The 16,562-nt window shown below is 53.3% G+C and overlaps 7 protein-coding genes across 7 annotated transcripts; all 7 read left to right on the forward strand.

Moving 5' to 3' along the window:
- Nucleotides 1–163: 163 nt before the first annotated feature.
- On the forward strand, nt 164–1,010 carry L226DRAFT_569003 (uncharacterized protein; the record flags this gene model as incomplete). Its single annotated transcript, XM_067684237.1, has 2 exons — nt 164–942; nt 998–1,010. The coding sequence occupies 2 exons, from the start codon at nt 164–166 to the stop codon at nt 1,008–1,010; spliced, it is 792 nt and encodes a 263-aa protein (XP_067538610.1).
- A 1,613-nt stretch (nt 1,011–2,623) lies between these two features.
- L226DRAFT_569004 (uncharacterized protein) lies at nt 2,624–3,292 on the forward strand (the record flags this gene model as incomplete). Its single annotated transcript, XM_067684238.1, has 3 exons — nt 2,624–2,806; nt 2,862–2,918; nt 3,056–3,292. The coding sequence occupies 3 exons, from the start codon at nt 2,624–2,626 to the stop codon at nt 3,290–3,292; spliced, it is 477 nt and encodes a 158-aa protein (XP_067538611.1).
- A 57-nt stretch (nt 3,293–3,349) lies between these two features.
- L226DRAFT_569005 (uncharacterized protein) lies at nt 3,350–3,828 on the forward strand (the record flags this gene model as incomplete). The annotated part of the gene is made up of 2 exons (XM_067684239.1): nt 3,350–3,453; nt 3,519–3,828. The coding sequence occupies 2 exons, from the start codon at nt 3,350–3,352 to the stop codon at nt 3,826–3,828; spliced, it is 414 nt and encodes a 137-aa protein (XP_067538612.1).
- Nucleotides 3,829–5,766: 1,938 nt separating this feature from the next.
- On the forward strand, nt 5,767–7,100 carry L226DRAFT_458614 (uncharacterized protein; the record flags this gene model as incomplete). The annotated part of the gene is made up of 4 exons (XM_067675454.1): nt 5,767–6,033; nt 6,084–6,240; nt 6,294–6,643; nt 6,693–7,100. 4 exons carry the CDS (start codon nt 5,767–5,769, stop codon nt 7,098–7,100), a joined length of 1,182 nt encoding a protein of 393 aa, XP_067538613.1.
- Nucleotides 7,101–9,586: 2,486 nt separating this feature from the next.
- On the forward strand, nt 9,587–10,918 carry L226DRAFT_601084 (uncharacterized protein; the record flags this gene model as incomplete). Its single annotated transcript, XM_067685679.1, has 6 exons — nt 9,587–9,780; nt 9,846–10,085; nt 10,141–10,279; nt 10,327–10,515; nt 10,570–10,710; nt 10,775–10,918. 6 exons carry the CDS (start codon nt 9,587–9,589, stop codon nt 10,916–10,918), a joined length of 1,047 nt encoding a protein of 348 aa, XP_067538614.1.
- Nucleotides 10,919–12,191: 1,273 nt separating this feature from the next.
- Nucleotides 12,192–12,566, forward strand: L226DRAFT_458228 (uncharacterized protein; the record flags this gene model as incomplete). Its single annotated transcript, XM_067675431.1, has 1 exon — nt 12,192–12,566. The coding sequence occupies one exon, from the start codon at nt 12,192–12,194 to the stop codon at nt 12,564–12,566; it is 375 nt and encodes a 124-aa protein (XP_067538615.1).
- A 2,938-nt stretch (nt 12,567–15,504) lies between these two features.
- L226DRAFT_521499 (uncharacterized protein) lies at nt 15,505–16,122 on the forward strand (the record flags this gene model as incomplete). Its single annotated transcript, XM_067678704.1, is given in 4 exon segments — nt 15,505–15,631; nt 15,651–15,803; nt 15,837–15,944; nt 15,995–16,122. 4 exon segments carry the CDS (start codon nt 15,505–15,507, stop codon nt 16,120–16,122), a joined length of 516 nt encoding a protein of 171 aa, XP_067538616.1.
- Between the last annotated feature and the right edge of the window lie 440 nt (nt 16,123–16,562).

Consider the following 16,562-nt stretch of genomic DNA (forward strand, 5'->3'; position numbering starts at 1 on the left):
TCAGAGGACGCTGTTGTTCCCGTCCCTGCTATTCCCGTTGTCTCTCCGAAAGCAATCCCTCCTACTAGTGAGGCGATCCCCTTGTCCAAATCAGTAGATGGGTCTACAGTCACCGATTTGACGGCTCACCAATTAAGTGAGTACCCACAGCTCCATCTACATCATGACAGCGTCGTTTACATCCCTCGGTTTCCAAGAACAAGAGCAGATACTGCACACACGAGCGCACTCCGGTCTCAATTCCCATGATCTCACGAGTGGTATTGAGAAGTCGACGACTACCCCCGGCAATGAATCATCTCATGACTCTTCTCCAAACGGACACCTTGCAAGTACAAATAAGCCACCCTTGCTCTTCATTGACTTTGCGGCATACTCGCGTGATCGCTCGCGGCGGAGCGTCTGCAAGGACTTTTCGGAGTCCTTCCCCGCGCCTGCCACCGTGCAGTCATCAATTGGCGAAGGTCCCATGACGGGCGCACACTCGTCTGTTCGCGAGCACATGCTGTCAGTATCTGGGTTCATCGAAGACTCGCATGCCGCTGATGGGATGGTATTCATATATAGTTCTTCGTCCGTAACGGAGCTCCCTCAAGACGATATGACGAGCTGGGAAGATTTGCGGGAATCCAGGGACTATAGATATGGCAAGGGCGCAACGGTGTGGTACCGAACCTCAGGCCCATACTCCGTATGTCAACCTCCCTCCTCGCTGCCAGCCTCTGTCGATGAGCTCTACATCCATCGTGACGAGCGCAATTCTCGTAGCAAGTGCTGGGTCGTCAACACGGAAGGATGCTGGGTCGCGGTGCTCGCCGGTGACAAGCAGCCGTCCAACCCGCTGCGTCGTCTGAGCTTTCAGCGTAACGGCGACCCGTCGTGGGTCACGAGGAAGACCTACAGCGTTTATCGCAGCCGATGGCGCAGAGGCCGTGCTGTTCGGTGCGCCATCTTTCTGATGAGACATGTCATGAGTTACTGACGTGGATGAGGCTAGCGACCCTCCATGAATAAGCTGAAGTATCCACACAGGTTCTGGGGGATATTAGATCAGTAGTATCGTGGTCCTCCATGGCTCGGGACGGTTAGGAGGAGTTTGAGGCAACATTGAGAAGGGTGATCAGACGGCAACTAGCCTTGGGATATATACGTGTACATTGAGCATGGTGGATGTCCAGTACACGCTTGCACGCGCATCGCAGGTTCGAGCGCGTTCCGACTACCCAGGAGGTCCGCCTCTGAAGGGGCCTCGATGGATGGCCAACGACCGTGCAGCCCTTCACTATAGTGGCAACTCCGTTGATCCTAGTACTTAGCCGCAACTTCCTCTGCTCTTACGGTAGCATGAAAAGTGGACCGTAGCGCTAGCGAGGAATTGCCCACGAAGGTGGAAGCTGCTCTTACCAGTTTTGGACAGTAAAATGCTCAATTCCTCCGTCGAAAACTTCTTGGCGCTTATACTTTCCCCCGTTTGTCCACTTTTGCGCCGTCAGCCTCCTAGGCCTGCAATTCCACGCTTCATCTCGCCAGTGGCCACGGTAAAACAAGCTTCGTATGTTGATTTTTTTCTTCCCGAAAGTCCCAAGTCTGACCTCACGTATTCCCCATCCTCCCGCCCTTCTGTCTCTAACTAATAGCCTTATCTCAATCAACGTCCAACACCTTCGCCGCACTCACTCGAAAACAAACCTTCGTAAGATATCCGCAGACCAACTCATTGCCCCTATGGACCCATACCCATAAAACCACCCACAGAAAAGGTGATGTCCTCGAACTGCAAGTTGACCCCGTGGCTGTTGGGCCGACGATTCCCGCCCCTCCGAACGATGCGAACTCCCCGGCGCAGAAGTACTCGTCGGCATCTACCACCAGTGCTTGTCAAGCCTGAGTGTTTCTAGGTGCGTGCCGCCTGCCCTGCCCGTATCGAGTCATCATAACGTCAATCACACAGGTCCCCTTGCAATCCACTGCTCTCTAGATATCTGACATGGTTCCCCTCCGTCGCCTGTATCTCTGCCGAACACAGCTGAATCTCTGGAAGGGACAAGACGTTGCGGGATAGCCCGGCGTGAAAAAGGTCGACTCGTTCGACCGGACGCATGCAAAGCACCGCGCAGTCCAACCCCCTCGTCCTCCTATCTACATCAAGTGACCGAACGGCGTCGGCATACCTAACATCAAATCTCGGCCGTGCCGCTGGCGCCCCTGATGTGGTCGCACGCTCATGCCAGTGGACGCGAAGACAACCGATCTCCCGTTGATGGTACTGTCAATCCACTGAGGTCCCTGGGCAAGATTTACATCGCTGAGGTACTCATTTCCGCCGCGCTCCGCGTATTGGTAACTCAACTGGCTTACAGCCTACGAAGAAGCTCGCAGCCGATCACGTCAAGGAGGTGCTTGACGAGATCGTTCAGTTCCGAAGACAGAGGAGCCTCGGGTAACGGAGGGCCACATCGCCCTTGATCAGCGTGGCTTCGCGAACATCCCTCTCCCCAGCGTCGACGTGCCGTTCCGCTATCCTTACCTCGGAACCTTAATCAGAGTACCCGTTCCCCACACTTATCGAAGAAGTTCAACCCTGCGCATCCCAACCCTAACACCTGCATAATACGTGCCGAAAATGATCGCAAAGCCGTTTGAGGTCACCATTCTCGTCGAGCTGCTCCCCTATCAGTTCATGTCGCCTGCGCGTTGGATCGAGACCAAATGCATCCTCTTTACGCACTACATGTTCGAGCGGTTCATCGAGATCGGCCCTTTGCCCACGCTCACTGGCATGGCTACGCTGAAGGCCGAGTATGAGGTACGGGATGAATCCGGCACCCACCGTTGTGCGATCTTACGCGAAGCACACGAAGGTCTACTACTACTTTGAGGACGAGGCAGAGGCCTCGGATCCGTCTGCTGAAGCCCCTGTGGCTGAAGCATCGACTTCCCTGGGGCCCTCCTCCCCACGGCGCCTACTGCTGCCCCACTCCCTTCCGTCGTCAACGTCGAGGATGCCACGCTCATGCCAACGATGTATTCTTTGCACATAGCGCACGACCTGTAGAAGGTCGACAAAATGCCTATCTGCAAGAGCACGAAGTGCTTCGTCGGCGGTTGGTCGACGATGCAGAACGGGATCCTCGCTACCTCCAGCTCGAGTTCTCCCCTGCAGGAGCTTAGCTTTGCCATCGGCCCCGTCCCCTTTTCAGGTTTCATTTTCGAGTACACCTCCCACCTCGTATCCCGCCTCGTCGGTGACAAGGTGCCTGGAGGCTTCGATATGTTCCCTATCAAGGCTTGACTGTCGAAGTCCTGGGGTCTCGGGCGCGCTTGTGCTTACGGTGTTCTCCTCGCTGCAATGATGGAGACTTTCTCGATTCGGAGGCGGAAGAGGAGCTTCCTCAACGGCGTGATTCTGCGCGCAACCTTCGGTCATCTCGCTTTCGTCTGTCACCGCTGCGGGTGGCGAAGGAGGTGGAGACTCGGTCATTAACAGCGAGCAGTCTCTGAGATTCCCGTCCGATCAGGATTGCTTTACTGCTTTGGAGTCGGGGTCTGGATGCGGGCGAGATCAAGTACGACGCCGCCAAGACGAGCGCCGACCAGCTTCAAGCTCGTCTTGATGCGGATGCTCGCGAGCATGGTGACACCTACATTGACGGCATCCAGTCCGTATTCGACGTTCTCAAGGCGCACTGCTTCGCGACTCCTCCTGGGACGGGTCCGCCAAGTCGCTCCGCTCATGTTCCACGACATCATCTTCGACCATCTACCACTGTCGACCGCGAGATCACTGCTCGTTGTATCGCCATCATGAACGCTATCCCGAACAGCTGAGTGATGCGCGACATGAGACCGCGCCAGCAGACTCCCGCCTCCATTGCGTCTCCTCATAGCACCTTCCCCCACCTCCAGACGAGCTTCTTCAGGATCTAAGATAGAGCCGGTGCTCGTAAGCAATGACGATGTGGAGATGACGGAAATCGAGTGGCAAGGCCGACGGTTCCCCCAACGGACAAACGCACAATTCGCCCACTACCACACCCAGTCTTCCCTACCTACGATTGTATCTTCAAGTGGCCGAGGAAGTCAGGAGGCTGTCGGATGCGGACAACGCATCACTCGCTATTGTAAGCACTCAGTCTCTTCTGTGCGTCATCGTGGGTGTACTAATCCCTTTCCAATGCGTTCTGAAGACGGGTACTCCCCTCAAGCCTCTGCGTCTCCCCCGCCACAAACGGTAACATTGCTCCGGAGTACCTTGGCCCCACGGCGTTCTTCGTCGCGTGATGGTCCTTCTGCGCATCGACTGTTCGCACGCTCAAGAAGGTGAAGGACCCGCGTCCTTCAATCCCGCTTACCGAGAAAACCTGGAAGCACCTAACTTAAACCAGAAGTAGCACTACGCCATCACGCACACGTTCTACGCGCCGGTCTGTCTGTTCAGCCTTTAAAATCATAGATAACTCTACCCTCCAGATTCATGCGACACACATCGCTCCGTGTGTGCTCGTAGCTCTACGAGAATTGAACATAATAATCATATTCCTTCTCGTGGTCGTCGACCCCTGGGTGTTCCCACAGAGAGTAAGCTCATCTCCATTGTCAGAAACATCGTGTCCGATAGAGGACGAGACTTGGAATCCGAGATCGAGAGATACCTATGAGGACACAATGCGACCTAAGTGCCTGGGCTAATAAGTAAACAACCCACCTTTCGGACTTTCAATATTTGAATAATCACCCTCAGACTCCGACGGTCACTGATCGTGAATCAGTACCGTTACGCGCCACTTCCACTGGCACTGGACATGGACATCCACGCAGGTGATTGGCGAGTCCAGAAAGTATCATGCAAATCCAGGAGTCTCCCATCCTCCCTGAAAGCCCTCCCCAAATGCGCGACTTGCGAGGGCCACCTTCGTGGTGATAGTCAGTGCAGGTTTCAAAGTTTGTACGCTTGTTGCAGCTGGCAAACACCGTAGACTGACCGCTTAATCAGATTTCAGGCGGATCCATGGAGAATATCCAGAGTATCATGTGGCTTTTTACTCGGCAGATGAACCGGATCCTGTATTCTCTGGGATTTTCAACGATTTCCCGGAGGTCACAGAACGCCAGCTCGTTTCGGTAGGTTACACATTCTCACCCGCACGATATTCTCTACGCTGATTACAGTATGACAAAAGCGCGTGGTCGCACGTATTCTCCTACCACTGTTAAGGCAGGAACAACTTCACATAGCAGACCCGCGTACGGTCTACAGGAAGAGAGAATTGTCCGTAAGGGTGACGTGCGGTATGCTCGGAAATCCTCTTGATTGGGATACACGTGGAGACTAACTACGGTGGAAAGACAGCTGCTCCGCTAGTCTATTCGCCCGGACGTGGCTTTGCAAGTCATGCGGTCTTGAGCTCTGCAGTCAATGTCTGGATTTTGTGTGTAACGGAATGCTGGTGATGTTTCACGACGAGTCTGTCTTTGAGGTACTAACCGACTTATATGTTCATCAGATTCTCCCACCTGCAAATCCCATTTCATGTACAGCTCCATTAACTACGTGTGAAAAGGACTGCGTAACCCACCCCCATGATCTGGTTCCGCTCACCAGATTCAGTGCTACGGAGCTAGAGGACGCTATCAGGGATATGGAGGTAGCACTCGCTATTGAGTAAGTCATCCTGCACACTCTGAGTCGCAATGGTTGTGAATAGCTCTTGCAGTTGTGCTGTTGCGACTATTCCCGCTGGTTCGTACGACCGGTCTCCGCCTACCATGGTACCTACCCTCTCCGAGGGCAGTTTCACGAGGGCCCACTTCGTGGAACTTTGGGCATCTGGCATGCCAGTCGTTGTATCGAACGTCGACAGAAGGTTACAAGGACGGTGGAACCCTGAAGAGTTATCCCATGACTATGGGTCCGAGAAAGTCTTTCCAGTGGATTGCGAAACGAACGAGGCTGCGAAGAAACCTTGGAAGGCAAAGGAGTTCTTTCAGTACCTTCAGAACCCCGATGCCAAAAAGCCACCAATGAAACTGAAGGTAAATCATGTGTATGAGTGGACAGAAGCCGCAGCTGATGTACTATATAGGACTGGCCACCCTCGAAGAGTTTCCGCACTACGTTCTCCGACCTTTTCGACGGCTTCTTAAGAAGTATACCTGCCTCTTGTCAAGATATCGCTCGCGTTGACGGCAAGTTCAATCTGGCGGCGCACTATGCGAAGAATGGAAATGCCCCGGATCTCGGTGAGTAAACATTGAGATACGATACATTTTGATATATGCTGACCCCTCGGTAGGACCGAAGATGTATATAGCAACAGGCTCCGAAGGATACGACGATAGGCACGGCACGACTAGGCTTCATCTCGATGTTACAGACGCCATCAATGTCCTTCCATGGTGCGCTGACCGCAAGAGCGTAGCCGCTGTTTGGCACATCTTTGATGCCAATTGTGCTGGGGATTTGTGGCAATTCTTGCACGACACGCATCCCAATCTTCGATCCTGCGACCCAATCCACTCTCAGTGCGTGTACTTGTCCGACGATATGTTGGCGTCGCTCGCCTCGCAATATGGAGTTCGTCCCTGGACTATTCATCAACGATATGGCCAGGCGGTCTTTATCCCGGCTGGATGTGCTCATCAGGTGAGTGTTGAATGATTCGTGATTGATTTATGATCCTGACGGGCAACAGGTACGGAATCTGCAGAGCGCAATCAAGGTTGCATGCGATTTCGTCTCCATTCAGAACCTCGACAGGACCTTGGCGCTGCTGGGGGAACAGAGAGTACACCGGCTTTTCCACCAGGGACCGGAAGACGTACTACAGTTGCATACACTACTGTGGTATGCGTGGTTGTCAACTTGCAGTTCCAATAATGCGGCCGATCAATTTGACATGGAGCGCATCGAAGGTAAGTCCCTTCTCTGGATATTTGGGACCATCACTAATTTTGTATCTACAGACGGCGAGGACATGCCGCGTGGTTTCGACTCGTCCGCCTTCTCAGCTGGGCCCAGCGAGACTTCAGCACCCATGCGCGTCTCTGTATGTTGGAATTTTGAGATCTTTCTTATGACCGGTCTCACCTATGTAAACTAGACTTCCAAATTGGCAGACGGAGTGCAGGTTGCCCTGCGGAAGAAGAAGGCACGCGCCAAACACTCCAAGTCCACATATGCAGCGCGAGGGCTTCAATCTGAGACTTACCCTTGTCCTCATCCAAAATGCATTGGCATCTTCAACAGGGGGGGTTTGATTGATCATCTGTAAGTAGTTTCGGTTGTTCAGTGTTCAGGTGCTGTTTACGATTGCATAGGCTGCTGACCCATACGCAACTTTCTGGTAGGATCATGAGGCATCCAGACATATACGATGGTACCGACGAGAACAGGCTTCGTAAGCCCAGAAAAGTTCCTCACGATGGGTTTTTGATCGCTCTCTCACAATTCTACAAGATCCGACCAGAGGATGGGGTGCCTCTAGAGCGTTAACATACTATGTGCGATCACTTCACGAGACTTAGAACCGCTAGTAGAGTTGTCTCTATGTATATATCTGATCACATTCTGTGCTGTTCGTGCGCCGCTCATGTGTTGGTATCAATCCTCTTGAATATGAGTACTGTTGTGCCAATGTCCACGTGACTCAAGGGCGCTAGCGAGAACCCTGGCGTTCAACTTGAAGTTGAACGTTGAACTTTCACCATCACCAGCGACTCGACATTCGGCGAAAGCGCGTCGGCAGAGTCAGAGACAGCTTTCGGGTTAGCCCGGCGTGAAGACGGTCGGCTCGTCCGTCCAGACGCATGCAAAGCACCGCTGAGTTGTCGAAGACTCGTCCGCGCTCGACTTCTGCCAGACAACTACCCCCGCTATCCCATGTGCATGCTCGTCTCGTCTTGCTTCTCATTGCTTGTGACATCTCCCCGGGCCTGCGGGCTTTCGACACGATGGTGAGTCAGACTCCGGCAAGCGTCGACGACTCTTGCTGTAGGCACACGAGCTGAATCAGGAATTTCAAGATGTTCACAAACGCATCGAGACGGAAGGCAAACTCGATGCCTCCAAGCTCATCCACCAAGCGACCTGGAGGTCTCGCGGAAGAATGTTGCGAAGATTCACCAGGCAGAACGTTCGCTCTTCCACCTCGAAGATACCTCCCCCCCCGGCGAGCTGCATTCCCCGACGTCTCCGCATGCTTCATCAATTCATGTGCAAGCTCCAGGTCGAGATGCAGCACAGGCGATGCATAGACAAGTGTTCGAGCTCAACCCCGGCTGCCGGAGAAGAGAAGTCGAGGCAGGATGCGGAGCAAGCAGGTGGAAGATGACCGTAAGATCCAGCTTCTTCAGTCCGCCCTCAAGCATCCATACAAGACTTTGTACACTATGGACGACGTCGAGGATGACGATTTGCCGAAGCCTCCGGCAAATCTGAATCGCCAATTGGGGGTAAGTCTTCCCCCATGAAATGCCGTACCAACCATCGGCACACATTGTTCGGACAAAGTGACTGATATTCACAGAAGATGGTTCACCTTGGCAGGTTCGCGCCCTGTTGGTCCCGGTATTCACGGAGAGCGCAACGATAATAATTGTTCCAAACCCTTCTCCGCAAAGCTCCAGATCACCCACAAGGACGGCCTCGACTTGAACGGGCAGTCGCCGGAACCCACGTGACTTCCCGCCCCGCACCACTCTATGCGAGTCGTTGTTTTGAATCTGCGCCTGGTTCTCGCGACTTCAGCTTCACGAACGGCCTCCAGTTGTCGCCGATCTTGCCTCCCGCGCCCTGAGCAAGCTTCACTTATACACCAGACATCTGGAAGCCGCCCATACCCGCGAATTCTTACCACGTGCACGCGCCGTTCCCGGCCCGCCGGCGGCTTGACGCAGCGCCTTGCTACCGTCCTTCCCTGTGGGAGATTGTGCACTCGCTGTCCAGTCTCCGTCTTCGACTTCCGGCGAGCACTTCCAATGCCGGCGAACCTCGTTTGCGCCGTGTAGCGAGAAAATACCCCCAACTGCAGCAGTTGTCACGTGCGTCTCTCCCCTTATAGCCTGAGCGTCCTATCTGACCTCTCGCCAATACCCAGACAGACCCACCCGGACTTTGCTCAGTGCTTCTCACCCTCTTCTGTATCTATCGTCTTCCTTGCCACACGCTCGCTGCCTCGTTCACTACTATAGATGTACGGATTCCTATTTTGTACCGCTACTGACTTCTTAACCTTCTGACTTCTTTCGGCATCGCCTTTACCGCCTTCGCTGCTACCCGCTCGTATGCTCGGCTACATACTGCTTCTGAGTAGGCAGAACGCTCGACAGTGCACCGAGTGCGATACTACCTCCTACGTCAACTGCGCGCACGTCGTCCCCGGCTTCTACGGTATGTCCATGGAGACAGCAAACGCGCTCCTCAGCGTATCAGGTTCTGCATCTCTGTGCATGGTATCAATGAAAAGAATACTAACTGCTAATTCTTCACCGTGTAGAACTTTCCGCCTCCGCCACAAGCGCCGCACAAGCTGCCTTCCTACCAATGGATCCGGTGCAGGGGATGACGCCGCAATCGTCGTCGCCTGTTATGCAGCAACAGCAGCAGCAGCAACCGCGGCCTCAGGAGTACAAGGTCGGCCTCGACGACTTCAACTTCCTTGCTGTGCTGGGGAAGGGTAACTTCGGTAAGGTCATGTTGGCGGAGGAGAAGAAGACAAATAGCTTGTATGCCATCAAGGTGCTCAAGAAGGAGTTCATAATCGACCATGACGAAGTCGAAAGGTACTCGTTTGTTTTGGTCTCTTTGTCCGTCCGAATACTTCTTCATTATTCGTTTCCTCCCGCAGTACATGGTCGGAGAGACGGGTCTTTCTCGCGGCTGCGCGTGAACGACACCCTTTCTTGCTCGGGATGCATGCGTGTTTCCAGACTGAAACACGTGTCTACTTCGTAATGGAGTACGTCAGCGGTGGCGATCTTATGCTGCACATCCAGCGCGAGCAGTTCTCGCATCGGCAAGCGAAGTTCTACGCGTCTGAAGTGCTGCTTACACTCGAGTACTTCCATGCGAACGGCATCATCCACCGGTAGGTTTCATGGCCTTACAGACTGATCCCGATCACTCAACGCATTCTTATACAGTGATTTGAAGCTGGACAACATTCTGTTGACGCTCGATGGGCACGTCAAGGTTGCCGACTACGGTCTTTGCAAAGAGGAGATGTGGTTCGGCTGTACGACAAGAACATTCTGCGGTACCCCCAACTACATGGCTCCCGAGGTAAGTGTATTGACGCTATCGTACTTATCGCTAACGTGCCCTGGCAGATCTTGCTTGGGCAGCGCTACGGTCGCGCAGTCGACTGGTGGGCGTTCGGTGTCCTCATGTACGAGATGTTGCTCGGGTACTCGCCGTTCCGCGGTGATGACCAGGAAGAAATCTTCGAGGCTATCTTGGAAGATGAACCACTCTACCCAACCACTTTGCCTCATGACACTGTCTCAATCCTGCAAAAGGTATGTTCTGTGTATATACTCCAGACACGGGCTCACACTTCCGTTCCGTTGTAGTTATTGACACGTGACCCCACGGGTCGCCTTGGCTCAGGAATGGGCGACGCGGAAGAGATCAAGGGGCAACCGTTCTTCAACGATGTCAATTTCGACGACGTGTTGAACAAGCGCATCCCTCCACCATATCTACCCACAATTGTACGTGAATCTGCGCATATCATAACGTACAATGGTTCGCCACTAACATCACCTCGCTGCTCAGAACGGAACTGCAGATACCAGCAACTTCGACGAACAGTTCACCAATGAACCACCTACTCTGACACCAGTGCATACCCAGTTGTCTTCGCGCGATCAGGCGCAGTTCAGTGGATTCTCTTGGGTGGCGAGCTGGACGGACATCTGAGGGACACGAAGCGACTTTTTCGTTCACGATTCTTGTTACGTTCTCTATGCTTCTTCGTATCGTGTGTGGACTCTGTAAATGTGTGTCATTTTGATTGGATAGTACCCTCACGTCTCCTGTATCACCCTCTATATCCATAGGACTAGGTATCTCTCGTTGTATTTATATAGGACTGGGCATCCCTCGTTGTATCTTAGGACATGTAGATTTTATCCCACCTTCATCTGTTCAGCAGCACTCTGACCGTTTTTGCGGATTAGAGCCAGCGCTCGATCCTCTGTAGCCGATGTAACCCGAACGAGCTGTTCGGTAAGTTCGTTATCTTGATCAGGCACGCATGTGCAGCTATGTACGACAATCATCGATCGATATGTGACATCGCGACTCCGCTTGATTGACTCGAATTGAGCGCGTCCCGTGTTGTTCTTGACACTCGAAAGCTGCTGCTATGACTTCGTATGAAGTGCTCTCAGTCTTGACAGGACATACTGGGTCCATCAACGCTCTCTCTTTTTCGCCGGACGGGCAGTATCTCGCAAGCGGCTCAGACGATGGTACCATCTTCGTGTTCGAGGTCAACAGCTGGCAAGATGTCTACAAGTTGGATGGACTGAGTCCGGTCACTGCACTGTTGTGGTCGAGCACTGCAGGTGTAGGGCCATTGTGGGCTGGATTCGGAGACGGTAGACTCCTATGTGTTGACTTCTGTGCTACTCCGGTACGCCCTACTTATAACAAACCCCTCCCCAACTGACTCAGGCATCACCCTTCATCTCTACAGGATGACAGAGGATCCTTTTATATTCCTAGATCGGGCCGGGGTGTTATCGAGTGGATCTCCGTTGATATTTCGACTGGACGACTGGCTGTTTGTGCTGGGTCTTATGTGGAGATATGGACTCATGTTGGAGAGAGTAAGTGGTTCACGCTTTTGTATGCATACGCCATACTGATCACGGTAGCACGCTGGTAGACGTGATGACTGGGAAGATACTGCCTATACCGGACAGTCATTCGGGGCTACGTAGTATCAAGTCAAATCCTGAACACCACGCACCTTTCGACGGTGTGTATTCTGGGCTCGAGCGCGATATTTTGGGGATGTTGAGTTCTGACTGCAGGGAGACATCTCAAACCGAGATCTGCGTGCTTGTTACAGTTCGCCCCAGGAATAATTGTTGGATACCTCGAACACGGTATTTAGTAAGTGACGCCTCGATTATGATGGGGATCCAATATTAAGATCAGTACCCCAGCCATTGGAACTTCACAGATGAGGAGTACTCTTGGCGCATTGACACTCGAGTGTGAGTCTACAAATTCAGTGACACTGACGCTAACTGACGTTGGTTTATCAAGCGGACGCCTTGCCCTGTCCGCCGATGAGGAATTGATGGCAGTCTCAAATCTTTATGATGGATTCGACCTGTACAATACAAGCGACCAAACCCATCTTCGCACGTTCCAAGTGAACACCCATATCAACGTACCTCTTCCCGTTCTCTTCATCGAAGGGGCATCCAAGCGAGTCGTCACGGGAACATCTGCCGGTCAAGTTCGTATCATCGATGTCTCTGGGGATGTCGTTCTGCAAGAGCTCAATCACAATGGTACTTCAATTGTTCCAACCACTGCTCAACAGCGCTGACGAATCGTCCATTAGCCGACATTATCCAGGCCCTAGTAAGTGGCATAGTCTCGCGCTCTCAGAACCATAGTCGACCACTGACAAGCCTCCTCATACCGTCCTCAGGCCTACACCTCTGGACGCGCTACTTGCTTGTTGGCTACTGGCTGCTCTGAGAAAGGGGGCGATACTGTTATACGGGTATGGGGGTTGCATCCCAGTTCGCCGACGAGTCCTTCTACGATCGAAGCGCCGGCTATCACTACGGACACAGAGAATCCGAAGACAACGTCCCTCACTATATCCTCCCGAAAGCGCTCACAGCGTCGCATATTATCAGAATCTTTCAATGGATTAGGACGGCACTGGCCGGCGGTTCTGAGTGGCAGAAGCGGTAAGTTTACAGCGTCCTGTCTTCATCATATTCTGATTGCCTGTCTCCCAGTGCTGGTGTACTGCACCGTTCTTTCCTGCTTGATGTTCGCAGCCGCGCTGGCTAACCTGCACGATATATGGGATCAAGATATGTTCAACATAGCCAGTCGAGCTTACCTCGCGACTTGTCTCAGACCGTTGCCGCACATTGTGCCTCCGTTCCCGAGTATTCCGTTTCGCGAATCATTCATGAACATCAAAGCCAACCTGATCAAGACATCCCTCTCTGTTGCCCGATATCTTGATGCTCTCCTTGTTCGGTGAGTCACGCGGTACTGTGGCATGCGACTTACTTACACACCTCCGCACTTTCGCCAGTTATATCAATTACGTCGGCGAAGGGCGGTGATCTCCGACAATACTGGAAGGATGACAGAGTCTTCCTGAGAGCCCTTGTTCGTCAATCTCCTTCCCCGGCTGCTTAATAGCACTGAATCGAGCACGCACGCAGTACAGCAGCATGCAAGTAATGCATAAGGACAGATCGAAACTTCTGTAAAGATAGCAATATATTCAGCGAGAGCGTGAGCATCCAGACTGAGCGAGCAGCGAAGAGGATAATGATGGTGGGAGGAGACAATGAGAGCGAGCGGAAAAGAAGAGCGTCTTCTCAGATGAGATCAGAGCCGGTCGCATAACCGTCCCCATATCGCTGTCGTCCGGGTTGTGTAGCTCCAAGCTATCGTTCTTCATTCAGACCTAATCATACGCCTCCGGGGCCTACGTCTCTCCATCTGGCTTCTCGACCGGCTCGTGGTTCTCTTGGATAACGGAGATTGAGTGAGCAGACCGTGAGGGAAACGTAACACATACCGCTTCGCTGCTGACTTCTCGACGGCGCGACACTTCTTCAGCTGAGCCTTTGTTAAACAGCGCAAGTTGTCGAAGATAAGGTCGACCACTTTCCAGCACTCCGATGTCAGGGCATGGTGTTGAGGGAACGATTGATGTGCTTACCGGCATCCCTCGTGCCTCTCCATCTCCGTCATATTCGTCCTCCTCGTCGCGCTCATCTACCTCTGCGCTCTCGCCGTTGCCGATGCCATCGTTGTTGCCCCAGGTCGTGACCTCGGTGTCCCTGTATGCGCACCCAAACATGAGGCAGGGGATCAGGCGCACTTTCGCACTTTCGCCATCCTGAGTGAGTGCATATATGCGAGTCAAGGATGAGTATATGCTTGCAGGGGACACTCACCAATGTCTGATTACGTCGTGAATCGTGATCCGGCTCATGGTCATTGAGAGACCGGCTGTGTGGGCCTTGCGATCGCGACGTAGGGGCGGAAGTGCCTGGAGGGAAGGGCTGATGCATGACGGTGGGGAGCTAGACGATGGGGGCGAGGCAGGGTGAGGGGAACTCTTGCATTATAAACGGGGGGTCGTCGTCGTCAGTCAAGTTGGGAGGCGGGTTGACGGTAAGTACCTGAGGCCTGAGTCCATTCCCCGTAGCCCAGCCCGGTCTTACAGTGCGTAGGACTGCGACGCCCAACCAAAGTTGTTTGCTTCAAGTTCTTTTCGTCATCTCATCGTGCTTGATTATTGCGGTCGTGTCGTGTTGTTCGATGTTGTGAATGTGGTGGATGTGGTGGCAAGGAATATTAATGAGGAGTACGGACTGGCTGATGCTTTACGCGTTTGCGCCTTAGTCACGTGATTGTGTCTGTTGCGTAAGTTGTGATCCCCCTCCTCACTATGTCTGTTGAGCTCGTGCTTGGGCTCCCGGTAGTCGGGAGAGAGCTCAGTCCTCTCTGCGCTCCCTGCTTTCCCTGGTCTTCTCACTCATCACCTCACACTTGCTTTCCTTCCGAGCTGCTCACGACTTCTGCACATTGGAACGACATCGCAACGCGTGGTCATCGCGCAGTTTGCGCCCTTCCAATCGGCGATCGCTCTTCCAACCCACCTTCTGGAACGCCTTCACTGAACTCGCAAGCTCCCGCCTCACCTCCCCCCGACTGACTCCGCCACGCAATCTATACGCCCGCAATACACTATCGTCGCTATGACTTAGGACTACATCCTCCTGTCAAACAACGCCCAGTGGCCCGAGGACGTCGAGAAGGCCGAGCAGGGGTTCTTGGTCGAGCTATCTAATTTTCTGACAGTCTTCGTGCACTTGCGAGTGTGACCGCGGCAGGAGAAGGAGCAGGGAGGAAGGGAGGAGAAGAGGGGTTGGACGCTGTCAGCGTCGCGGCTCATGATCACAGGGTATTCTACTACTCCATATTCTGCGCATAGTAGACGTTACCTCCGTACGCTGTGGTATAGATATAGATGTACTCTCTCTCCTTGACCCGTCTGTCTGAACCGCTGTTCCCTCGCCCTTCACGGCGCTTATGTCGAGTATCACCACAACCGATGTTGAAGTTTCCAAGTAATCGCAATCTTGCCTGAACCTTACTTCTAAAAATGCTCTTCTTGGTCGTCGCCTGGTCTTTCAACTTTGTGCTTCTCTTGACGATGATTCAAACATATCTCTATCCCTGCAGTTCCACCTCATGCATGGCTCGTGGCTCGAAAGGGCATGGCCGTCGTGCTTGGCCACGACCATAGTGCACACACGTTCTTCTTTGCTTTCAACAACCGAAAGAACGATCCGAGGGCATATTGGAGCACTATGGACCATACCAGCCACTCTACTCCTGATCACGGTGAGTACCGCATTTGCAGCGCGTCCATATTCGATTTTGAACGTAATCCCTACACTAGAAGGCAACATCGGCGAGGTCCCGCTTCAAGCGTCCTCCAGACTCACTGCAGATCTGGAAACCGAAATACCGACTACCTCAGTCACTGATGGCGATAGAGCTGGTGTAACGGCCGGTGAGTGTTGATATATCCTTTCGATATGCGCAGTCGCTCAGACTTCTGCTTTAGATGCTTCGATCAATGCAGGACAACCAGCGACCTCTCTTGACGCAGGAGTTCAGGATGTGAGACATGGACCAGAGGTCAACGTTGTAGGTAAGCCTATGTCTCGCTCGTCAGCCAATCGCTCTATATCAGCTTTCTAGCTGCCTCCGCCAGACCTTCGAGGAAGAGGAGATCCGATGACAATCACCAGCGCAGACCTCCCCCAGTAGCTTCTCGTATGGATGAAGACAGGGCTGTTAAGGCTATGCCCGGTAAGAAGCTGGTTTAATCGCATGTAGTGTCGTCACTTACGCTGATAGGGTAGCTGCGTCTCTGAGGGGAAAATCCCAACAAAAACCACAACAAACCTGTAAGGTTACGAGTTGGCTAGTCGATTCCCGGGTCGAAGCTGGGTGACCGTGGTCGCACGAGTAGGGCCTATCTGCGAAGTCGAGGAAGAGGCAGCGCGAAGCTGCGAAGCCGTGGACGAACTGCGAGGGGAAGGTGTGGGGACACGTCGAGGCGAAGGCTCACGGTCGAGGCGGGGCGTTTCGGAATGGACTCGGAAATGGCGCAATCCGGGGAGCGCGCTTCGGCGTATCGGGCGAAGCAGTAAGCCGGTGGGGCGTTGGGGAAGTAAACTCGCTCGCGGGAGGGCGCGTCGAAGGAAGAAGGGGACGAGGAAGGGAGTGTATAGGTGGCGGACGAGGGAGGAGAGGGACTAAACTG

The sequence above is a fragment of the Lentinus tigrinus genome (assembly GCF_003813185.1).
Source record: "Lentinus tigrinus ALCF2SS1-7 unplaced genomic scaffold L226scaffold_6, whole genome shotgun sequence".
Lineage (NCBI taxonomy): Eukaryota > Fungi > Basidiomycota > Agaricomycetes > Polyporales > Polyporaceae > Lentinus > Lentinus tigrinus.